This window comes from Sus scrofa, chromosome 16 (genome assembly GCF_054392235.1).
Source record: "Sus scrofa isolate SSC_HxYL_T2T_F1_AM1 chromosome 16, Sscrofa_HxYL_maternal_Yorkshire_Landrace_v2.0, whole genome shotgun sequence".
Lineage (NCBI taxonomy): Eukaryota > Metazoa > Chordata > Mammalia > Artiodactyla > Suidae > Sus > Sus scrofa.
The window spans coordinates 67,519,327-67,543,829 of NC_139398.1; the positions used below are offsets into that span (position 1 = coordinate 67,519,327).

At 49.0% G+C, this 24,503-nt stretch overlaps 2 protein-coding genes and 1 non-coding gene across 6 annotated transcripts in view; all 3 read right to left on the minus strand.

Moving 5' to 3' along the window:
- RARS1 (arginyl-tRNA synthetase 1) overlaps nt 1-4,292 on the minus strand; it is a 38,352-nt gene extending 34,060 nt beyond the window's left edge. For 2 of the 3 annotated variants that reach the window (XR_014830736.1, XR_014830735.1), the window contains exons 1-2: nt 4,219-4,292; nt 2,844-2,978 (exon numbers count right to left, since the gene is read on the minus strand). Coding sequence is in view for 1 of the 3 variants with exons in the window: in NM_001244260.1 (NP_001231189.1) it covers nt 2,844-2,978; nt 4,219-4,263 (180 nt within the window). In the remaining 2 variants the exon portion in view is untranslated. 3 annotated transcript variants of the gene reach the window in all.
- A 4,859-nt stretch (nt 4,293-9,151) lies between these two features.
- Nucleotides 9,152-9,258, minus strand: LOC146395643 (U6 spliceosomal RNA). The gene has a single exon (XR_014831673.1). It is a non-coding gene; the product is annotated as a U6 spliceosomal RNA (small nuclear RNA).
- A 1,248-nt stretch (nt 9,259-10,506) lies between these two features.
- WWC1 (WW and C2 domain containing 1) overlaps nt 10,507-24,503 on the minus strand; it is a 176,791-nt gene continuing 162,794 nt past the window's right edge. The window contains exons 20-24 of one of the 2 annotated variants that reach the window (XM_085001809.1): nt 20,160-20,252; nt 16,121-16,354; nt 13,024-13,145; nt 11,213-11,291; nt 10,507-10,867 (exon numbers count right to left, since the gene is read on the minus strand). In XM_085001809.1, coding sequence (XP_084857935.1) covers nt 11,225-11,291; nt 13,024-13,145; nt 16,121-16,354; nt 20,160-20,252 — 516 coding nt within the window. In that variant the 3' untranslated portion in view covers nt 10,507-10,867; nt 11,213-11,224. Of the gene's footprint in view, nt 11,292-13,023; nt 13,146-16,120; nt 16,355-20,159; nt 20,253-24,503 lie in introns of both variants that reach the window. The other variant, XM_021077057.2, reaches the window with a different exon arrangement.

Consider the following 24,503-nt stretch of genomic DNA (forward strand, 5'->3'; position numbering starts at 1 on the left):
ATCTTCCGAATCCAATCATCTGTCGATGGACATTTGGCTTGTTTCCATGTCCTGGCTATTGTGAATAGTGCTGCAATGAACATGCGGGTGCACGTGTCTCTTTCAAGTAGAGTTTTGTCCGGATAGATGCCCAAGAGTGGGATTTCGGGGTCATATGGAAGTTCTATGTATAGATTTCTAAGGTATCTCCAAACTGTTCTCCATAGTGGCTGTACCAGTTTACATTCCCACCAACAGTGCAGGAGGGTTCCCTTTTCTCTACAACCCCTCCAGCACTTGTTATTTAACACACATGCTCTTAATGGAAATGCTACCTACAACTAACCACGATTTTATATTAGTCAAAACGTCAATGACGTGCAATATGAATGGCACCCATGACAGCGACTAAGTAAGTAGTGCTGAACTCATACCACTGAGTATTTCAAAGCGTTGAGAATTTCAGAGTGAAATTCTTTATTTATGTGCATTATCTTACTTCACCTACATAACAACAATTGAGTTTGTGACTATTATCACCGTTTCAAGATAAGTAACTTGCCAAAGAAAACAAAGCCTAAGTGGCAATGGCAGGCAGGATTTAAGATCAGTACTGTTGGAATGAAGAATTTAAGTTTTATCTTCCTCTGGACTTCCCGTCGTGGTAGAGTGGAAATGAATCCGACTAGGTACCATGAGGTTGTGGGTTCGATTCCTGGCCTTGTTCAGTGGGTTAAGGATCGGGCGTTGCCATGAGCTGTGGTGTAGGTAGCAGACTTGGCTCAGATCTGGCATTGCTGTGGCTGTGGCTGTGGCCGGCAGCTGTAGTTCTGATTCGACCCTAGCCTGGGAACCTCCATATGCTGTGGGTGTGGCCCTTAAGCAAAAAAAAAAAAAAAAAAAAAAAAAAAAAAGATTTTATCTTCCTCATTACATCCTTTACCAAAAGGAAGAAATATTATTAAACTCACTAGAAAACTGACTTCAGATTTCAGTTAATCAATAATTCACTGCCCTGTGGTGACACACTCAAAAAAGGGGAAGATAACGCTTTTACCATCTAAAGACTTACAATAACAAATACTAAAGGTATTTCGATATGAGCCTAAGACTCAAAACCTATGGTAGATAAATTTCAACCTTTGCATCCTTAAAGCCTGGGGTACCAGTATATATGTATGCACGTGTGACTGTTTTGTGCATATATGTAAACACATATATTAATCCATTGTACTTGATTTCTGTATCATGCAATTAAGTATTTGATTATAATTAAACACTCTTCCTAACCTGTTTCACATGTATAAGTCTCTTCTCCCTCCAAACGGTAAATTCCATGAGGTTAAGAAATGTTACATATGGTACAAGCAACTCCACTACAACTCGATATAAGCGTTCTGAAACACCTCACATTATGCAAAAAACTACCTCCTAAAACAACAGAGCTTATGAGAAAAGTAGCATCAGAAACAGATTGTTCAAAATCTGTGATTTTTCTAACAAGAGAACCATCATACAGCGATCTTGACATTGCTACTGATGCAGGATGTATCTGTAATTCCTATTAAGCACTAAACAAACACAAGACTTTATCTTGGGGGGGGTAGCTCAACGGGAGGGGGTATAAAAAAGTTGAGGCTCCTGAGTTAATGAAAACAAGGGTAAAATGCCTCTGAGACAGACAACCATCCAATATGTGTTTCTGAGTATGTGGCCAAAGTGAGCCAGAGGAGGAGGGCAGGGTGAATGGGCACCCCACACAGCGCCTTAATTTTTCTGGCTTGCTGTTTCCTGTTGTGTACCTTGTGCTCAGTGCTGTTACTCAGCAGGGCGAAGTATCTGTCAAAGAAACTGACCCCTCCACATTATACTCACAGAATTCTACTATTTACACATTAGAGCGAATTCTCACTATGGAAATGTGTATTAGAATATACCCTGCCTTACTGTGTTTCTTTTCCCTCCCAGCCTCTAGCACATAATAGGTATTTACTAAACTTTTGAATTGAAATAAACTTAGCAGGAAAATGAGTATGAACATGTGCAGAATAAATGCGATAATCAGAAAGGTGAGAAATGTGGGGGAATATTCCATGGAAGAGGAATTTTGTGATTTTTTTTAGAAGACTCAAAGACAAAGCTCTTTCAAGTAAAACATATCAAGTAGGTAATAAAAAAAGACGTCATGGGAGCCAGGCAAGCAGAGTCTAAGATGACTAAATGTGGTCAGCTTTGGGAAAAGGCATAATGCCAGAGCAGCCTGGTTGAAATTAGAACACACACATACACAGAACAATTACAGGAGTGAGGCCATCTTCCAGAATGTGTCATCAGCAGACCTGAAAGACAGGCCAAGAAATGAAAACCCCAACTGAAGCAAGGTTAACTTGTGACCAAACTGATAAAAGTGATGGACATTGTTACAGATTATCAAATCATTAAATAATATGGCACAAGCTTATTATTAAAAAGATGTTCTGAAATTCTAAGTGGAAAAATAAAAATACAGGACATTGTAAAAATAAAATTATAAAATAACCAACTTAGGGCAGAGAAGGACTGTGGGTGTATTTTTAAATATTTCACTTTGATAAAGGCAATTATTTAAAAACGAGCTGGCCAAGCATTTAGTATGACGAAACATTTCAAAAGGCCCTGGAAAGACAACAGTGATTTCTCCATTATTTGCACCAACACCTTAGTCCTAACCTGTCTAATGCAGGGAAAAAGGAGAGGGTTCTTTACTCCTGGTGCCAAATTCCTCAGGGTATTTGAGGATCTTTCAGAATCTTCAGTAACAACCGTTTTGAAAAGAGACACGACAATTCAAACTTTAGAATGAAACCAGATGGCAGAATACTCACTTTTTGAAGGATATTCAGCCGATACTTTAATTTTAAATTTTCCTCCCGCAATCGCTCCAAATTTGAAGAAGCTTCTGAACAGCTACAATTTTTCAACCGATCAATTTCAGCAGTCAGAAACTTAATCTCTTTCTCCTGTGAAAGAAAAGGCACTTCGTTCAGTCCATCCTTCAGGAATGATATCCACATGCTGTGAAACCTACTTCCTCCTCTCCACCTGGGTGTGGCGGAGGAGACAGGAATGAAGGACTTTCCCTTTGATAAGTTGCGATTATTCCTCCTTGAAATGTCTGAGGACGTTAGGATAGTATCCTTGATAAGAAAAAAGTCAAGGGTGTGTGTTGAGGGAGAGCAACAGGGGTGCTGGCATGCTGTGGCATAGGCCTCATATCAAGGCCAATAAGGGATAAGGCCAATGCAAAGAAAATAACACTTCCAACCCAACTGCATTCCTAAGGGAGAGACTCTTCATTTGAATGTCAGAACATTTACCAGGGCATAAGACAGCCAAAATACACTGCCATGCGTGAGCTTATCTTACGTTCCAGGCACTGGGCTAAACACTTTTCGGAAATTATCTCTATAATTTGTATCACAACCCAATGAGAGGGTACTTACATCCCCACGGACAAAGACCCTATGACTCAGAACGCTGAAGAACTTGCCCATTTACTTGACCAACTTGTATGCCATGACAGACGTGGTATAAAGCAGCTCCTTTGAGGAGACAGGAGTCCTTCAACTACTCCCCCATTACCCCCTCCCGCCCACCCTACCTAGCCTAGAGGGTAAGGGAACTGTCACTTTCAACAAGCTATGACAGTTTCCTCCCCACGAATACTGAAGTCAAGAGAGCCAGCTCCTGCTGGATAATGAGCCACTCCATGGGCTTTTCAGGACAGCCCTTGCTCAGCATCATGGAGAGGGCGGTGGCTGAGCTGCAAACGAGTCCTGGGGCTTCCGCTCTTAGTTCACTTTCCTCTCTCCCTGTTCCCGCGCTTCCCGCGCGTGTTCCGGGAAGGATGGGCACTGATCGAGACGGGGGGGGGGGGGGGACTCAACACGCCAGGCTCCAGCAGCCCCCCGGAAACGCTGGTTTGGGGAAGTCAGAGAGAAGGGGACCCTCCCTTGGTTGAATGCCAGTCGACTGGGCCTGGGGACCCTGGATTCTTCCCCTCCCACCTCTGGGAGAGCGTTCCTGGGAGGGCATTAGCCTCCGAGGCAGCGCGGGCCCGGGTCTCGGGACCCCGCTGCCCGAGTCTGAGGAAGCAGGCCGGTCCCCGCCTCGCTGCCGCCGTCCCGTCGATGCCCGGGCGGAATCTTGGGCCCTGGTCCCTGCCCTCCAAACCTTCCCAACGGCGCCACGCGGCGCTACCTGCTGCAGCAGCCGCGCGGAGCAGGCAGCGACTAAGCCGTCCATCCTCTCGCCAGCGTCCTACCCACCAACTCGCCGGAAGGGGAAGTAACAAGCCTCGCACGGAAGCGGAACCCCTCCCTCTTCGTCCCGCAAGGTCCCGCCCAGCCGTCTCAAGGCTGACGGGCTGTTGTTGTCTCTGCTGCCCCCTGGTGGAATCTAGGAGACACTGCGGGGAGAACCTCCAGGGAATTATCCGCCAGCATCCGAACCTTTAGGTTCCAATGTTGGGACAGAGGGTTTGAAGCGAATCGGATCAAAGCTGCGCTGTGTTTAACTGACTTGGGCAGAGGCATTTCGCTAAAGCCTCTGTCTCTCAAGGGCTTTATTTCACCCTTCCGTGAAATGGGTACAGAACTAACAAAATCCATTCATTCAACAGCATTTACTATGCACATTAGTATGAGGGCACTCTTTGAGGGGCTAGGACACAGGTGGAAAAAAGTCAGATAAGGTCCTTGCTTTCATGGAGGTGAGCAAAATTTGCTACTGCAAAATGTGTCTCTTTGGTGTGAGAATTATTTTAGGCTGATTATTTCATGAAACAGAAGACTCAGGAAGTCTTTCTTTTTACCTACCCCTTAGCTGCCTGAAGAATTTAAGGTGCCTGTTCCGGGAATAAAGCCATCACCAGACATATCTGCCAATTTTATGGCGGGAGTGGGTTTGGTGAGACTTGGCAGGGCCTGGAGATCAGATTCTGCTCTTGTCTCATTGTCTCTGCAAGTCTCAGCAAACACTTGTGTACCAGCCATTTGCTTTCCCAGCCCTATGTGAATTGCCTTCCTCTCCTTCGAAAACTCAAAACATTACCCCCCAAATCCTCCTCTGTCTTTGGCTGAAGATGGTATTTAATGAGGGGGGGTTGGGCCATTTGGGGAGTTCCTCAGTTGTCCTGGGTCTGAGAAAAAAGACCAAGTTTAGAAAAGAGTACACACAAACTCATGACCTGTAAATGGACTCTTCTAATGTATCCCCACAGACTCCTTAGAGAGTCTTCTATACCCCGAAGTGCATGTAGCATTCACCTAGAGCAGTGCTTGTCACAGGAATTGCTCAAAAACTGTTTCTTTTCTTTCTTTTTTTGGTCTTTTTTTGGGGGGGGCGGGTCTTTTGAGGGCCGCACTCGCGGCTTATGGAAGTTCCCAGGCTAGGGGTCTAGTTGGAGCTGTTGCTGCCTGCCTACACCAGAGCCACAGCAATGCCAGATCCGAGCCACGTCTGCAACCTACATCACAGCTCACAGCAACGCCGGATCCTTAACCCATTGAGCGAGGCCAGGGATCAAACCCGCAACCTCATGGTTCCTAGTTGGATTCGTTAACCACTGGGCCACGACGGGAACTTCCAAAAACTGTTTATTAATGTAATGAAGAGTGTGTGGGGGGGGTTGCAGGGTGGGGTGGTTCAAGGCAGAGAGAATAGTGAATGCAAATGGTCTGAGACAGACATTTATTTGATAACAGAGAGGGGGATTGGATATGAGCATGGATGGAAAGATTTCCAAAAGCAAAGCATATAGGAATTTGTAAGTGACGGCAGAGATATTTAATTTCCTAGTGAATACAGTGGGAATGATTGGATGGGGAAGCGAAGATATCTCTCTCTCTCTTTTTTTTTTTTTCCACTTTTTAGGGCTTCACTTGCACCATATGGAGGTTCCCAGGCTAGGGGTCGAATCAGAGCTTTAGCCGCTGGCCACAGCCACAGCAATGCCAGATCCTAACCGTGTCTGTGACCTACATCATAGCTCACAGCAACACTGGATCCTTAACCCACTGAGTGAAGCCAGGGATCGAACCCGCAACCTCATGGTTCCTGGTCAGATTTGTTTCAGCTGGGCCACAACGGGAATGCCTCATTTTTGTTTTTCAAAGGGAAGGTGTTGTGGACTGAACTGTATTCTCTTCAAATACATATGTATCTCAGAATGTGGCTCTATTTATAGGGTAGGGTCTTTTTTTTTTTTTTTTTTTTTTGTCTTTTTGCCATTTCTTGAGCCGCTCCCATGGCATATGGAGGTTCCCAGGCTAGGGGTCCAATTGGAGCTGCAGCTGCCAGCCTACGCCAGAGTCACAGCAACGCGGAATCAGAACCTTGTCTGCGACCTACACCACAGCTCACGGCAACGCCAGATCCTTAACCCACTGAGCAAGGCCAGGGATCGAACCTGCAACCTCATGGTTCCTAGTCGGATTCGTTAACCACCGTGCCACGATGGGAACTCCATAGCGAAGGGTCTTTAAAGAGGGAATTGAATTGAATTGAAGTGAGGTCATGAGAGTGGGACCTAATGCAGTATGTTTAGTGTCCTGATGAGATAGTGCACGCGCAGACACACACACACACACACACACACACACACACACACACAAACACACACACACGACCATGTGGAGACACGGGGGAAGCCGAGGGGAGAGGCCTCGGCAATAACCATCCTTGCTGCTGACACTCTGATTTCAGACTTCTAGCCTCCGGGACTGTGAGAAAATAAATCTGAGGTGTTTCAGCCTCCCCACGCCCCAGCCCAGCCTGTAGCACCTTGTTATGGCAGCTCCGACACACAGGAGCCTCTGGAAATATTCCTGGTGAGGCATAATGAACCAAAGCGATAACAGAAAAAAAAAAAAAAAAAAAAAAAAAAAAGGATGGACTCATGCTGTGTTTTGGAGGCAGGATTGACAGAACTTGCTCTTGGATTGGAAACCCCAAAATGAAGACACGGCGTATGAGAAACGGTGACCAGAAAGAAACAAAGAGGATCACGGGGGAAGGAAAAGATGATTGGATCCTTGAATTCTCCTTCCAGCAACAAAGTGCTAATGCCCCAGGTCCAATCATACTTTCTGTTTCCATAGGGAATAAGATTGACGTCTCCCTCCTATTGCATGTTTCTGTTCATAGTTCTTAATTTTTCAAGTGCACTCATAATGAGAAGCTTGACGGCCATCACGGAGCAGCATGTAAATGTAATCCTGTGTTTATCTACATAAAAAGCAATGATGTAACTAGCAAAAATGAGAAGGTGTTGCTGAGGAGAAAGGGAAAGTAGGTGACACGATCTCCGCATCTTTATGGCAGGGAGGGGACGGAGGTTGCCTGCAGACGATGAACAAGGAATAAAGGTCAATGACTCAAGTGGAAACCACCAGATTAACAATGATTAATTGTTGATTCCAAAGGGTGGGGGTGTCTTAGTCTATAGTTTATGTCTTTCTGTAGTATTTGAGGTTTTTAAAATCATGTGTATTAATTACACAGCAGCTGAAAACAAAAATCTAAATTGGAAACAGGTGGGCACCAAGCTTATACTGAAGCTCTAGGTGAAGGCAGGCCCCCTTTTGCTCCTACTCGCAGTGGGAGCTGCCCCAAGCACAGAATGACTTCTAGAGATGATGGGGAGGCCACCCAGTGTCCTAGGGCCCCTGGCCGGTATCATTCCATGTGTACAACACCTGGGTCCAGTGTCACACCAGCTTGAATCTTTTTTTTTTTTAAGGGCCACACCCATGGCATATGGAGGGTCCCAGGCTAGGGGTTGAATTGGAGCTGCAGCTGCCGGCCATGGCCACAGCAATGCAGGAACTGAGCAGAATCTGTGTCTTACACCACAGCTCATGGCAACACTGGGTCCTGAACCCACTGAGTGAGGCCAGGGATCGAACCTGTGTCCTCATGGATCCTAGTTGGGTTCGTAACCTGCTGAGCCACAGCAAGACCTCCCTTTATTGAGTCCTCTTGACTCTGTTCACCAGACAGACTATGACTAGATCGAGGATGCAACTGACCTTCGGTCTCGGTGGATTCCGACCCGCCCCGTACCCCTTCTTTCTCCACTTCTCACATCTGCTTCTCTCCGCAGGGATGGCCTCAGAAGCTGAAACCATGGTCATGATAACTGACCATGGGAAGAGAAATCTAGTTCGTAATCTTCAGGTGGCAAATGCGGGGGGAAGGCTCTGCCTGGCCAGCTGGGGCCCCATACCCATCCCTGGTCTCACACCGGTGGCCAGTGGGATGGGTCGTCTGCCCATCGCTGCAGCCAGCGCCCTGAACTGCAGGGAGGGGTCAGTGGGGACAGCAGCTGCCTCAGCACTCTGGGCTGGCATCAGGGGCCATAGGAACAGCATAGGACACAATCCTTATGCCCTTGGACCTATTACAATTGAGTTGGGGCAACACTGATATTCATTTAAAGGAAGTTCAAAGCCCATCCTGAACAGGTGCGCTGGGACTCCACAGGAGAGAGTGCCCCAGGGACTTGTGTTCAGAGGTGAGGCCTGGGTTGGTGATGATAAACAGGACTGGATAGTTACAGGGGCCTGGCTCCCCACAGCCCTAGAAGCCACATGGGCATAACGGTGGGGTCTACACCACTGTAGGTTCCTTCTACCTCCGCCAGGTAAGGAATGCAGTAAGGGGGTGGGGGGAGAGCCCTGCAGCCAAGAAGCGGGCTCTGGTCCTTCCGTCACCACCCCCGCCCCCCCAGCCATCCTCAGTGGCCTGGAGGGGGTCATGCGTGTTGGTGCCCCCTGTGTGACTCGCCAGTGGGACGTGGGGACCTCGCAACTTTGCCGATGCCTGGGCTCCATCACATCATACCAGTGGGTCCCTCAAACTGCAGTGTGCATAGGACTTACAGTGGGAACGTGGATAAAAGGGGGTCTCCAGGCCATCCTGGTTGGGGGAAGGGTCTGGGAGTCTACACTGTTTTTTATTTTTTTTCCCAGATGTAACTCAGCTTCATCCTCATTTCGCAGATGGCCTTACATGAATATTTTTACAGGGAAAAAAAATCAGTTTCAGCACTCCGTGACAGAGAGCATGCTTTGGATGCACGGAGTCTCCTTTGGAGCTGATGAGCAAAGGGTGAGAGATGCTGGCGCAGGCACAGAAGATGGGACGCTTCATGAGCCTGCGTGTCGTCCACGCACAAGGGGCAAGCTGACCTTCTCTGTGTGGTCCCAGTTTTATTTTATGTGCTGTCAAAGTGAGCACCAAGAGCCTGTATTTCTGTGTTTTGTTCTTTTTGGCCATTCCTGTGGCATGTGGAAATTCTCAGGCCCGGGATTGAACCCATGGTACAGCAGCTACCCAAGCCACAGCAGTGCCAACACCAGATCCTTAACAGCTGAGTCACCAGGGAAGTCCAAGAGTCTATATGTGTATGTGTGTGTATTTATATAAAAATGAAACTAGAGTTCTCGTTGTGGCATAGTGGTTAACGAATCCAACCAAGAACCATGAGGTTGTGGGTTCGATCCCTAGTCTTGCTCAGTGGGTTAAGGATCTGGCGTTGCCGTGAGCTGTGGTGTAGGTTGCAGATGTGGCTCAGATCCCGCGTTGCTGTGGCTCTGGTGTAGGCTGGTGGCTACAGCTCCGATTAGACCCCTAGCCTGGGAACCTCCATATGCCGTGGAAGCGGCTCAAGAACAGGCAAAGACAAAAAAAATAAAAATAAATAAAAATGAAACAAATATATATATATAATTTATTTATTTGGCTTTTTAAGGCCACGGGTTGCCACATGGAGGTTCCCAGGCTAGGGGTCAAACTGGAGTAACAGCTGCTGGTTTCACCACAGCCACAGCAACGCCAGATCCGAGCCACATCTGCGACCTACACCACAGCTCGTGGCAACGCCGGATCCTTAACCCACTAAGCAAGGCCAGGGACCGAATCCGAAACCTCATGGATATTAGTCGGATTCATTTCTGCTGTGCCACAACAGGTACTCCCATTTATTATACATATATATACATACATATATATATATATATATATATTTTTTTTTCCCCTTTTTTGGCCACCCCACAGCATATAGAGTTTCCAGGCCAGGGATCAGATCTGAGCCACAGATGTGACCTAAGCTGCAGCCGTGGCAACACTGGATCCTTAACCCACCGCGCCAGGCCAGGATCAAACCTCCGTCCCGGCACTGCAGAGACACAGCCGATCCCACCGTGCCACAGTGGGAACTCCCAGGAGTTTGTGTTTTTTTACAAGCTGCTCCAGGGGATTCTCGTGTGGCTGGTAGTACACCACACTTTGAGGACAGCTGCACAGGCTAAAGTGAGGGAGGAGGAAGAGACTTTTGCTCCTGACCTGTTCCAGGCTGATTGCGGATGTGTTTGCAACAGCCCCAGCTGGGCAGTTATTTTTCACTTAAGGAGCAAGTGAGTGGACAAAAGAAAACACAGTCACCTGGACTGGGGGGGTTGGGGGGGGAGAAAAAGAGAGAGCACGTTGGTTCAGAAAGGCCACTTTATTGACGGAGATCAAATAGAAAGGAGTTCTCCACAGCCCTCCCTCACTCGCTACAGCGGCTTCACTGGGCATCTGAGACCAGCATGGGCAGGCTGCCCCGCTGCCCACTCCTCGTCAGGCGGCCCCACAAAAACACATCACAGCCCGTGAAGATTCCTGGGCGCACCCCAGAATCCCTCAAACAGGTCTCGTGCATTTTTGTTTTGTTTTGTTTTAATATAGTACAAAATATGTTAAGTAAGAAAGGTCAGCTGTGCTGTGACATCGGTAGGACGTCCTTTGAGGATTATCGTCCCTCGAACATTACTTCTTATTGCAGTGAAACCTCTAGAAGGTAGAGCTGTACAAAAAAAAAAAAAAAAAGAAAAAAAAAAGTCTAAACAATTTTAAGAAGAGCAGCAACTGAACACTGCTTTAGTTCATTTAAATTTTCTTTCTCAAAAATACATTCCTAAATATACAAACTATACAATCTTGTCATGGTAATGCTGGTTTTTTTGTTTTTGTTTTTTTTTAATAACAATAGAGCCCCAACTAAAAAAAAAAAAAAAAAAAAAAATCTGTGTGTCTTCAAACCATCGAGAGTACTAGCGGACTTGTGACTCAGTACCTTCATATAACACCACTTAAATAACTTTAGCCACAGTCTAGGTTCACAGCGTATTCAAGGGAACAAAGGAAATACTTTTCTGGCGATTTAAACATCGTCTGCAGAGAGGGTTGGGATATTCATCCGAGGCCGGGTGAAAAACGCCATCTTCTCCCTGTAAAAGAGCCCATCTCATTAGAGCCGAGCTTTTTCTTTCTTTCTTTTTTTTTTGTCTTTTTAGGGCTGCACCCACAGCAAATGGAGGTTCCCAGGCTAAGGGTCAAATTGGAGCTGCAGCTGCCGGCCTACACCACAGCCACAGCAATGCCAGATCCGAGCCGCGTCTGTGACCTACACCACATCTCATGGCAATGCCGGATCCTTAACCCACTGAGCGAGGCCGGGGATCGAACCTGAGTCCTCATGGATACCAGTCAGATCTGTTTCCACTGAGCCACGACAGGAACTCCTCTTTTTTTCTTTTTTGAAATTGAAGTATCGTTGATTTACAATGTTGTATGAATTTCTACTGTACAGCGCAGTGATTCAGTTATACATTTATACACATCCTCGGTCACATTCTTTTCCATTATGGTTTATCTCAGGAGATTTTTAGGGGGCTGTGCCCGTGGCATGCAGAAGTTCCTAGGCCAGGGATTGAACCTGAGTCACAGTAGTGACAATGCCAGATCCTTAACCATTAGGCTACCAGGGAACTCCTCAGAATACTGAATAGAGTTCCATGTGGTATACAAGAGAACCCTGCTAGTTTTCTTTTTTTTTTTTTTCCATTTTAGGGCCACACCAGCGGGATATGGAAGTTCCCAGGCTAGGGGACAAATCGGAGCTGCAGCTACCAGCCTACACCACCGCTCACAGCAACACCATTTTCTGAGCGAGGTCAGGGATCGAACCTGTGTCCTCACCGATACTAGTTGGGTTCACTTCTGCTGCGCCACACCGAGAATTCCCTATTTATCCATTTTGCATGTAAGAGCTTGCATCTCAGAATGGGGCTTTTCAACCTCGCTTTATTGATATTATGGGCAGGATAATTCTTTGCTGTGGGGCTGCCCTATACATTGTAGGATGCTTACTCAGTAGATGCCAATAGCAGCTCTCCCTCTTTCCAGTTGTGACAATCAAAAGTGTGCCTAGACACTGCCATGTGTCCCTGGGGACCCCTCATCATCCCTGGTTGAGAACCACTGCTTCCAGGGACATCAGCAGAACCAGCCACCTTCAGTCCCCATTAGGGGCCTCTGGAGCCTGAAAGGGCCCTTGGGCCACTTCCACTGTTGGTTTGTTTTAGATTCCCAATTGGTTAAAAAATGAAGAGGGGCTCAAATGTGGTTACACAAATTATATGTTTATATTCCACAGGGTTTTTTTTTTAAGCACATACACAAACATGAGTAGCTCTTCAGAGAGGGCATTCACAAGTCTAAATGCAAAACTCTCTGTGACCGGAAGCCCAGGCCAAAGGGGGGTGCGGGGCCCTGCCATGACATGCCTGGGTCCAGGGCGGCAAGCAGGCGTCTCCCTGAGATCCCGGCAGGCAGCAGGCAGAGGCCAGGCAAGCATCCGTCACCCCCCGGCTTATTTATCATTCAGCCAGTCCTCCACAGTTACTGGAGATGGCAACACTAAGAGGCAAGGCCGGAGCAGGTGGCTCATTCATTAAAGAAGAGGCTCTGACAAATTAGCCCCAGTGGCGCGGGGACGGATGAAGACAGCCGAGGGAAAGCGCTGCGGCGCTCGCAGACCGCCAGCGACGGCCCGGCAGAGGATGAGCATCTGCTGCGAAGGGACCCTGGGACGGGGAGCAGCGAGACGAAGAAAAGAGGATGCAGGAGGCAGGCAGGATGGGAAGGGGAGGGCGGGCTGGCCGGGTGCCCACTGCTGACCTGAAAGACTGCACTTCTGGGGGCTCCTTACAGCTCTGGCCTCGAAGCCTGTGCACATCCTTGGCGGCCGTCCGCATCATCTTGTCTGTGTGAAGCTCGCCCTTGTGCTCTGCTCGGTCCATCTGTGGGGCAGAGGGAGGCAGCACAAAGTCCTTAGGGTCTCTGGAGATGGGTCAGCCCAGGAGAACTGTCTCGCACAGATGAGGGGTCTCTCGTCAAAGGTGGGAGGGTCTCAGAGCAGGCACCCTCACTCTTCCTGTTCCACTGCAGGACCCTCTTTATTCCAAATGATGAAGGGATGGGATCCCGTCATGTGTCAGAGAGGACGGGTTTTCGGGGCCAAGGGACGGAACGGCTGTGGGAACCCGTCAGAAGTAAGCTGGGCTGCCTGACAAAATGTGTGTTACCTCTCTCATCCTCAGGGCCACCTAGGAAGGTAAATTTTATTTTATTTTTTGTCTTTTTGCCATTTCTTAGGCCGCTCCCGTGGCATATGGAGGTTCCCAGGCTGGGGGTCGAATTGGAGCTGTAGCCGCCGGCCTACACCACAGCCACAGCAACGCCAGATCCGAGCCGTTGTCTGACCTATACCACAGCTCGCAGCAGTGCCGGATTCTTAACCCACTGAGCAAGACCAGGGACCGAACCCGCAACCTCATGGTTCCTAGTCGGATTCGTTAACCACTGAGCCACGACGGGAATTCTTAGGAAGGTAAATTTTATAATGACCTCTATGTTACAGATGAGGAAACTAAGGCTCAGGTATGTTAAGAAACTTTTTAAACATCAAACAACTGAGAAATGGTGGAAACTCAATTCCACGTCACACAGTTGGGGGGCAGAGGCTTTAGATATGTTACACCCTTCCTTCCTGATACAAACCTATGGACACAATGTTGCTTTTGTCATATCAATGTACCATATACTTGAACACATTGCATGAAGACAGAATTTTGATCAATGAAGCTACCGTTTAAATCCATTTAAATGGCTCTTTAATAGCAGCTCCTTATCACTCATATACATACATTTTTTTTTTTTTTAAGCTGCACTCCCAGCATACGGAAGCACCCAGCCCAGAGATCAAATCCAAGCCATAGCTGTGACCTTGTGACCTATGTCCCAGCAGTGGCAAAGCCGGATCCTTTAACCCACTACACTGGGCTGGAGCTCGAATCCATGCCTCCACAGCAGCCTGAGCCACTGCAGTCGGATTCTTAACACACTGCACCTCAGCAGGAACCCATTGATGCTTTCTTAAGGCAGGGTGCATATGCACTTGTTTCTTACCTCTTTTTGCCTTGGGTACTAGGAAGCTCCAAGATTAATGTAATAGGCAATTACCATTAGATTAGGGATATATTTCCTTCTCTTCCTTAAAGCTTTGTATAATTTTCTATTTTCCCTTAGTGCTTTTATTATAATCCTATTATAAGTATAGAGGTTATGAGTAATACAAAGAAAGGAAGAAACAGTTCTGGAACTTCTGAATTACCAGAGTCCATGTGAAGCCCCCACACTAGTCCAGACCTAAGAAGCCCAGCACCACTTCACTTCCCTGCTCTAAGCCATCACCACCTACACTGAGCACTGGTTTCAACCAATGACCCTCCCAACAATCCAGGCAGGCACCCTCTGCACTGCCTTGTTAGGATTTGTGAAGAGAGAAAACTAGCAAAAGTCTGTCAGGCCTGTCATGAGCGGCAATTCTGGCAGGTATTCCAGAAATGAGTTGAAGGTGGTTCTGTATGTGCCCCGTTGGTGGTGAATTTATCACTGTAGTCTGGGACCTGTTAGCTCAAGAGTCACACTGGGGCGGAAGTCAAATTTTTACTTATCCAGTTTTTTTTTTTTCCCTCCATGGCCATGGCGAGCATTAGTTCCCAGGCCAAGGAGCAAATCCAAGTCACAGCAATGAAAACACCAAATCCTTAATCACCAGGCCGCCGAGGAACTCTCAATTGTTTTAAATGGAGCTCAAACAAGCAAATTTCCTCTAGCAGTTTAGAACCTTCCTGTTTGGCATACCCCCTAAAAGCTGCACCCAATATCTGCTATTCACAGATAAGATAAATCCCAGGGCTAGTAAAGACCCAAAACTGCTGCTGCTTTGAAGCTTTCCAGCCCAGAGACTCCTCATGGGGCTCAGAATGACATCATCTGCCTAGGCCCCCTCTCCAACCCCCTCCTCCCCCTCTAGGTATGGCCTCGGAACAGTTGCTTTTTGCAGGGTGGGGGGCCTGGGGGTGTCTCATGCAGTGAGAAATTAAACTCATTGTGTGCTATGGCCATTGTGTGGTTACATCTTTTTCCTGAGCAATCCTGACATCTCTCAAACTCACTACACTAGGGCAGAGTCGAGCAGGCCTGTATTCCCAGGTACCTTCATCAAGACAAAGCCCTGCAGGAGCCACAGCTCTTCCCTTTGGAGACAAGTGCTCTGTGGGACCACAGGGGCAGGCACTGGGGTAGCTCAGCGTCCTGTATCTGCTCTGCTAAAAGTGTGTGCCCCAGCGCAGATTAGGTATCCAACATACTTGATGAAGGACCTCCTGAAGGAATAAATGTGTGAATAATAAGAGTGTGCAGGAGTTCCCGTCATGGTGCAGTGGTTAAGGAATCCGACTAGGAACCATGAGGTTGAGGGTTCCATCTCTGGCCTTGCTCAGTGGGTTGAGGATCTGGCGTTGCTGTGAGCTGTGGTGTAGGTCACAGACACTGCTTGGATCTGGCATTGCTATGGCTCTGGCATAGGCCGGTGGCTACGGCTCCAATTAGACCCCTAGCCTGGGAACCTCCATATGCCGCGGGAGCGGCCCTGGAAAAGGCAAAAAAAAAAAAAAAGAAAAAAAAAGAGCGTGCACACATAAACACGGGAATGCAGCGAAAGGTCCTAGCAGCCAGTCCAGAGAGAATAAAGTGTACTGGGTGGAGGGACTCCTGGTTCCCTTTGCTGATGGGCGTGAGTGGTCCCGGGAACACTCTCAGTGTTCACCGTGCCGTGAGAACTCAGCAAGGCTCTGGCCACACCACCCTGCAGTGACGTGCCCTCTGCCCAGGGGGTGTGTGCCACCTCCTTTCCCTGCCGGGAGCTCACCCGCTTCTCCAGCATCCTCAGCAGCAGGCGGAAGCGCTCGTCCTCGCGCAACCACTGTGGCAGCTCCTTCTCCCCATGGCTCTTGGCTTGTTCCAGCTGCTCCTTGAGCTCCTTCAGCACCGAGATCTCCTGGGTCAGCTGACTGTGCCAGGTCCTGGTTGCCTGCAGGTCCAACTCGAGGTCCAGCGAGGTGCGGAGCAGGCGCTCTGCGCGCAGGGATTTGACCGACGAAGGCTGCGGGATGGGAATGATTTTTGACTCGTTTTTAAAGGGCGGGGTCCAGAGAGTCCACAGGACCGCCCCCACGGAACCCCAGAAGCCGTCCTTCGTTCATCCTCGGCTTCCACTCCTTCACAAATAGGCCTCGCTCTCCCCACCCCGGAACCTGTCTTGATTTCGCCTCGTCTGAGATATTGAGCATTTTTATGCCCCAGACACTGGGTGCTGGGCACTTTTTACTTCTGTTAACCTCAGTTCATTTTCACAAGTCTGTGAGGTCCTGTTACCATCTGCACAGATGAAGCGCCAAGAGGTCAAGTCACACAGATTAGAAGCAGTAAAGCTGCGATTCCACCCCAAGCCGCTGGCTGCAGACCCCAGTGAGCGATGCTTTCTCTACTCTCAGTCCCCTCAACATCTGCGTCCTCCTTTTACTGGCTTCTTGTCACTGACCTGCTCTGAAGCTGTTCCCTCAATGCAGAAGGGAATATGCGTGTGTGTGTGTGTGTACTTTTTTTCTTTTTACGGCTGCACCTGCGTCACAAGCAAGTTCCCAGGCTAGGGATCGAATCGGAGCTGCAGCTGAGGTCTAACACCACAGCCACATCACTACTGGATCTGAGCTGCATCTGTGACCTACACCGCAGCTTTTGGCAATGCCAGATCCTTAACCCACCACTAAGCAAGGCCAAAGATTGAACCCACATCCTCACGGAGACCTCGTCAGGTCCTTAACCTGCTGAGCCACAGTGAGAACTCCTCACGCTATATTTGAGTTGAGTTCTGCAGTTATCTGTACGGAAAAGATCTTGATTAAGTACAATCATTAACTCTTCCACTATCAGAAAATGCTAATGATTAAAAAATACCTAAAGGAGTATGGGAGGCAAAGTTCGAAGATGGCACTCAAGAGTCATACCTCCTGGAGTTCCCGTTGTGGCGCAGTGGAAACAAATCTGACCAGTAACCATGAGGTTGCAGGTTCGAGCCCTGGCCTCGCTCAGTGAGCTGTGGCATTGCAGTGAGCTGTGGTGTAAGTTGCAGTTGTCTGTGGCTGGGGTGTAGGCTGGCAGCTGTAGATCTGATTCAACCTCTAGCCTGGGAACCTCCATACGCCATGGGTTCAGCCCTAAAAAGCAAAAAAAAAAAAAAAAAGAAAAAAAAAGAAGAGTCACACCTCCTAACAACATACTCTATATAATCTCCTCTCCTTCAGTTTGGGTGGGCCCCATGAATACTATGGAGTATCACTCCTACGACTAACCAGTTGACCTTGAGTTAATCAAAAGGGAAGTTATCCTGGGTAGGCCTGACCTAATCAGGTGAGCCCTTAAAAGATTAAACTGGGCCCTTCCCGGAAAGAGGTCTCCTGTTCGCCTTGAAGAAGCAAAGTATGTTGTGGAGGAGGCCACCTGGAAAGGGCCTAAGAGGACCTCTGGTAGCTCCGAGCGGTCCCTGGCCTGCAACTAGCAAAGAAAACCACAGGGAAATAAGCGCTACCAGTGGCCTGGGGGAACCTGCATGCACCTCTTCCCCTAGTCAAACCCCTAGATGGGGATGCAGGCAGTCAACACCTAGATTTCAGCCTGATGAGACCCTGAGCAGAGGATCCAGCTAACCTGTGCCTCAACTCCTGACCCCTGGGAACTGTAAGATAATGAATGTGCATAATTTTAGGCTGCCAAATTGGTGGTAATTTTATGCAGCAACACAAAACCAATACAATGCCCATTAAGGGATTTAAGAAATGGTACATAAGACATTTCGATGGGTTCTATCGTCACAAGGGTGGCAAGCATACTTTTATGAACATGCTCAATGCAGAAGTTCTATGATGCTTTTTTTTTTTTTTTCTTTTTGGTTGTATCTGGGGCACGTGGAAGTTTCCCGGCCAGGGAACGAAACTGAGCTGCAGCTGCAGTGTGTACAACAGCTGCGGCAATGCTGGATCTTTAACCTGCCGTGTCCCACAGGAACTTCCTCTACGATGCTTTTTGAGGGTGACCACTGTCTGGTCTGTGCTTATAAATGAGCAGGGCCAGGAAATCCAGCTGAGTTATCGATGTGGCTTGAGGTCTCAGAGCAGCAAATGAAGATTCTTTGCCTTTCCTCTGACCCATGTCCACTCTCAGAAACTTGCCAGGACAGACCAGAGCAGAGAGAGGCCTCGCTCAGGCAGCAAGTGGAAAAAGCACTGCAGTGTCCAGGGGCCCTGCCATGGCCTCTGGATGCCCTCGCTCCTCAGGACATAATTAGGACCAGAGGGAAACGTGGGCTCAGACCCACCATCAAGGGGGTTCCCTTAGCAGGCCATCCCCCGGGGCCAAGAGGAAAGGAGATGAACAACGAGGAATTTCCATGAGGCCTGCCTTGGCAAGGAGTGAGCTATAGGACGTGCCGGGGAGCAAGTAGGAGCTCCTGCCGTGTCATGGAACACCTGCTCCAGAATCCTCTAAGGAGTTTATTAAAATGTAGTTTCCAGGAGTTCCCATCATGGCTCAGTGGTAATGAATCTGACTAGTATCCGTGAGGACTCGAGTTTGATGCCTGGCCTCGCTCAGTGGGTTAAGGATCCGGCGTTGCCGTGACCTACGGTGTGGGTCGCAGATGTGGCTCGGATCCTGTGTTGCTGTGGCTTCAGCGTAGGCTGGCAGCTGTAGCTCTGATTTGACCCCTAGCCTGGGAACTTTCATATGTCACAGGTGCAGCCCTAAAAAGCAAAACAAACAAACAGACAAACAAGCTCCCAAGGAGACCCAGTGCCCCAGAGACTGCAGCACCAGCCAACCACAGCGGACAGGGTGGGGGCACTTGACTGTCCCTGGCGCTCAAGGCCATGTCCACATCCTACCATCACCTGCACGCTCCTTTCCAGATGTGCCTCCTCTGAATTGCCTGCTTTCTCTCTCCCTCTCTGGTTCTCTCTGGAGACTTGTGAGGGAGGGGTGGGGGTAAGCACAGGGCCACCTCCAGATGCTGGCTGTCAGTAGCAGGTCCGGAGGAGACACAGAGGGGCCGGCTCCTGCTTGGGGCTGTCTGCACGTTCTCCTTCCTCTACAATTCTCTTTTACTTTCCTCTAATTCTCTTTCTGCAAGCTCCCCAGAACCCCTGTGAAGTCTGCATTGAAAGCCCAAAGTGGGGAGGGAGGGCCCCACCACCCCTCCTGCAACCCTGCCTGGTCAAAGTCCCCATCAGGAGTTGGCCTTGGCCTAAGGCCACCCCACCCCCATCCCTTAGCCAAGTCTCCGTAAGGAAAGGGAGCCTGCTCTGCAGGGGCAGCTTGTGGGCTCTTCCCCGCCTATTTCCAGCTGAACCGAGAGAAGACCATTCACACCTCCCTGCTTCCCAGTTGCTGCTGACCGGGGTTGGGGTGGGGGTGGGGATGGGGGGCCCAGGCTTGTCTGCTAGTAGGGAGGGCTGGGCGGGCTGTCGGGACCATCAGGTGCTCAGCCTGCTGGATGACACAGAGCAGGGTCCTGCCTGATGCAGGCTCCCGTCCGTGACCAAGACGCCTTGGGTGGATTAGTTCTTAGTGAGTCCAACTTCTACCCAAGAAGTCAAAGCCAAGTATGCACACTCCTGATCTAATCTGTTTGGCAGGAAAACAATGTTAGGTTTACCCTCTGGCACATTCCCCAGTGTCTACACAGCCCTTAGTTCACCAACTTGCCTTTGCAAATACCACCGTGCTCGCAAGAGCAACTTTCTTCAAACCGGCGGCTGAGGAGGAACAGTCAGACGTCAGGGGGTGTGTGTGCAGGACACGGGGCTTGGGGAGACAGGGGAGGAGCAGCAGGAACACAGAGGTGATGCTCTTACCCGCTTCATCCGGACACTGCGTCGCTCCAAGGAATTTCGAACAAAAGGTGGCTTCTTGGACAGGGTGGAGCTGTCACTGTCACTTCGGTTCAGCTGCAAGAGAAAAGTGACCAGAAGCTAATTAAGGCCTGGGCACATGGGGGCCAGGAAGCTGGCAGGGTCCCTGCCCTCAGTCCTTCCTCTTTTTGTTCCCCAGGGACTGTGGGAGGCAGGTTTCATGTGACCTTCCTTCTCTCAAGGTGAACACTCAGCGGGGTGCACTGGATGATGCACGCTGCTCACGGCCAACCCTGTGCTGTCCCGTGTTATCCTTCAGCAGCCCCGTGGGAGAGGAGCAGCGCTGCTTTACAAATGAGGAGACGAAGGGTTAGGGGTTCCTGAACTTGTCCGAGGTTGGCGAGCCGGGAACTGCACAGCGGCGTGGACACCAGGCAGTGTGACTGACTCTAGGATATACCGCCCCCTTGACTAAGGCTGACTTGCATCCGCTCTACTTTGTGGTCCACAGCGCCCGTCTTCACAGCTCAAACGGAGTCGCTGTCAAGACTGACACATACATCAAAAAGCAGCCCACGGGCAAAGCCTCAGGGACCGTCTCCTTGGAGGAGGTGGAGCCGACACGCTCTGCGAGGGCTGTGCGGATCACAGCTCTCCCCTCCTCAGAATCCCCCTTCCATCACTCAGGGATCTGGACTCTCCCCAGAGGGCTGATATTCCTCATCCAGGGCCAGACATCGGGGCTGGAGTCAAGGCAGATGCTTTGCTACTGACAGCTGGTGCCCTCCTGGGAGACTGAATGGGGAGGTTAGGATGGCCGCGCATCCCAGGGTGTGCGAGGCGGAGGGCTTCCTTCTGGAGTCGTGTTTCCAGGTCAGTGGGATCGCAGCAGGCTGAGATGACCGTCCGTTCATTCTGGCAGCTGGCAGCTCACTGCTGCAGGTCTCTCCTGAGAAGCTGTCCATGCCGTCACCATTTTTTGTGGTCATTAATGATTATTGGTGATAATGGTATTAATAGTCCTGTTACATTGGGGAACACAGGTCACCCCAGGGACCTACCTGATGAAATAGCTACGACACCAGGCAGAGTCTCAATCAGAAATAGACAATAGTAACAATAACAGCAACATGCATGGGGCCCCTACTATGTGCCAGCGGCTTTATCAACCATTTCATTTCATCCTCAGACAATCCAAACCTGGAGAGATGAACACACTTTTACAAGACATACATCTGCCAGCAGCAGAACAAGAGTTCAGGGTCCTGTCTGTGTGACTCCAGGATCACCTCCTCTCCTGGCCCCCAGGACACACGTAGGGCTCGGAGATGAAACTAATGAACAGACAGAGGGGTGGACCCTCTGGACTGGGGTGGATTCTTCCAAATGGACTAGCTGGTTATCATATCAGAAGGGGGCTTTCTCCTACATGGTTTTGATCCAAAGGTGGCACTTGCGGAATATGTGTCACATCAACTAGAGACACACTGTCAGGACAATAATAGATCCTTAAGTCGTAGTTGTTAATGTGTTAAACTCCATGTGATAAAAGAGCATTGAAAGCTACATTAAGTCCTTGGACTTAACTTTTTCTTAAAGATGTATTAACGCATTGGATTTCAGACATGGCAGAGACAATTGCTGCCTTTTGGTTATTTCCATGTGATAGCTAGGAGAAAAGGAGCAGAGACGTAAAATCACTGGAAGTCACAGGGAGCTACTTGGGGATAAGAATTTTGGAAGGACTGTATCCATCAGGTCAAAGTGAGCTAACCAACCAACACATGCACCAGCACTGCTGATAAATACACAGCAGTGGTGGCTGTGCGAGCTGTGGGGACTAGAATACACTGTTTCTACCCTCATGGATTTCAAGTCCAGTGGGGGGCCCAAGCCCAGGTAACTCACCAGGTGACACAGGCCATGCTGAGGACCACAGAAGGGAGGCACCCGGTGAAGGGCACCTGGTGTGCAGACATGTGGCATTGGGCCAGAAGGGATTACTTGTATTCAGAACAAAGTACCCTGACCTTCTGCATCTATGAAATGGGATTAACACAACTTGCCTGGCAGGGCTGTTGGGGAAATCAGATGACACAGAAAAGAGGTATTTTTTGAGGGGGAGGAGGAGTGGGGACTAATCTAATTAGCATTTGAAACTCCATCCCTTTAGGCCCCTTGGCGGAGGACAAGGCCCACCTTCCACAGCAAGCAAGCGTCAGAGTCTTGCTTTTTATGGCCTCCCTTGCAGCTAGAAGCAGGCACAGGACTAGCCTCTGACAATTACATGCAACTGCCCTGGGCTCTGAATCATGACCTGGTTAGGTGCACCTCCGTTACTGAGCCTCTTAGATGTAACCAGGCCACTCTCTTCTGTTCCATGAGCATCTGTGTTTGTTGGTGTCTCAGGAAGAAGCCTTCGTGGTGAGTAGTGGCAGCAACAGTAGCTGGAGACCCCATGGCCTCCGGCAGTGGCCAGAGTCTGGCGTAGGTGACAGTGCTGAACCCCAAAGGCAATGGCAGGGCCCGCCGGGGTCACTTTCTCCAGCAGCTTGCGGTGTCCTAACCTGACTGTCTTTGCGGTAGGATTTTGGCTGTGCCTGTCTTGTGGCTGCCTGATTTCTGAGGCTGGTTCTCCAGTCTTCTGATGAATATGTGAACTACTCAATTTCCTTTCCAAAAAGGTCTTCCCTGCATAGCCTGCTGACATTCTGTGTCTGTTGCTTGTTGTTAAGCACCCTGATCAAGGAGTTCCCGTCATGGCTCAGTGGTTAATGAAACTGGCTAGGATCCATGAGGATGCAGGTTCGATCCCTGGCCTCGCTCAGTGGGTTAAGAGTCTGGCGTTGCCATGAGCTGTGGTGTGGGTCGTAGCCGTGGCTTGGATCCCGAGTTGCTGTGGCTGTGGTGTAGGCCTGCAGCTATAGCTCCAATTCGACCCCTAGCCTGGGAACCTCCATGTGCTGTGGGTGCGGCCCTCAAAAGACCAAAAAAAAAAACCAAAAAAACAAAAAACCAAACACCTGATCAATACAGAACTTGGTGCTAGGTGCTCGGGAGTGGGGTGCTATAAACCACAGAGTGGAAGACAAGAAGATGGCTGTGTCCTGGAGGTAGGATGGGGCACAGCCAGGCACCAATGTTCCCTATTGGGAATTTGCGGATGCTCATTTTGTGAATGAAACGCAGAGAGATACACTGTTACCTGTTGGACCTACAAAGACAGACTGCATGCCTACAGTTTCAGGGGAAATGATAGGAAAAAATTCAGGATATTGTACTGACTACTTCTTTTTTTTTTGTCTTTTTGCCATTTCTTGGGCCGCTCCCGCAGCATTTGGAGGTTCCCAGGCTAGGGTTCGAATAGGAGCTGTAGCCACCAGCCTACGCCAGAGCTACAACAACGCGGGATCCGAGCTGAGTCTGCAACCTACACCACAGCTATGGCAATGCCGGATCTTTAACCCACTGAGCAAGGCCAGGGCTCAAACCTGCAACCTCATGGTTCCTAGTCGGATTCGTTAACCACTGTGCCACACTGGGAACTCCTGTACTGACTACTTCTTGTAGCCTTAAGTAAGATGCTACAAGAAACAGATAAGCTTGGGCCAAAGTGCAGTCAGAAAGCAAAGACAGAAAAATAGATATGCCTATGGACAGAAGGTTTCCTTCTTTCCTTCCTCCCTCCCTAAAAATTCTTTTCCTTTACAGTTTATTACAGGGTATTGAAAATAGTTCCTTGTGCTATACAATCGGACTTTGTTGTTTACCCATCCTGTCTGTCATAGTTTGCATCCGCTAATCCCAAACTCCCAGTTCCATCCCTCCCTCCCCCACCTCCCCCTTGGCAACCACCAGTCTGCTCTCTATGTCTGCGAGTCTGTTTCTGTTTCATTGCTAAGTTCATCTGTGTCATCTTTCAGATGCCACATCTAAGTGATATCATATGGTATGTGTCTTTCTCTGACTTACTTCACTTAGTATGAAAATCTCTAGGTCCATCCGCGTAGCTGCAAATGGCATAATTTCATTCTTTTTTAATGGCTGAGTGGTATTCGATTGTGTATATGTACCACGTCTTCTTTATCCATTCATCTGTCGATGGACATTTAGGTTCTTTCCACATCTTGGCTGTTGTAAGTAGTGCTGCCATGAACACAGGGGTGTAGGTATCGTTTTGAATTATAGTTTTGTCTGGATATATACCTAGGAGTGGGATTGCTCGATCATACGGTAGCTCTATTTTTAGTTTTCTGAAGAACCTCCACACTGTTTTCCATAGTGGTTGTACAGTTTACATTCCCACCGACAGTGTAGGAGGGTTTCCTTTTCTCCACACCCTCTCCA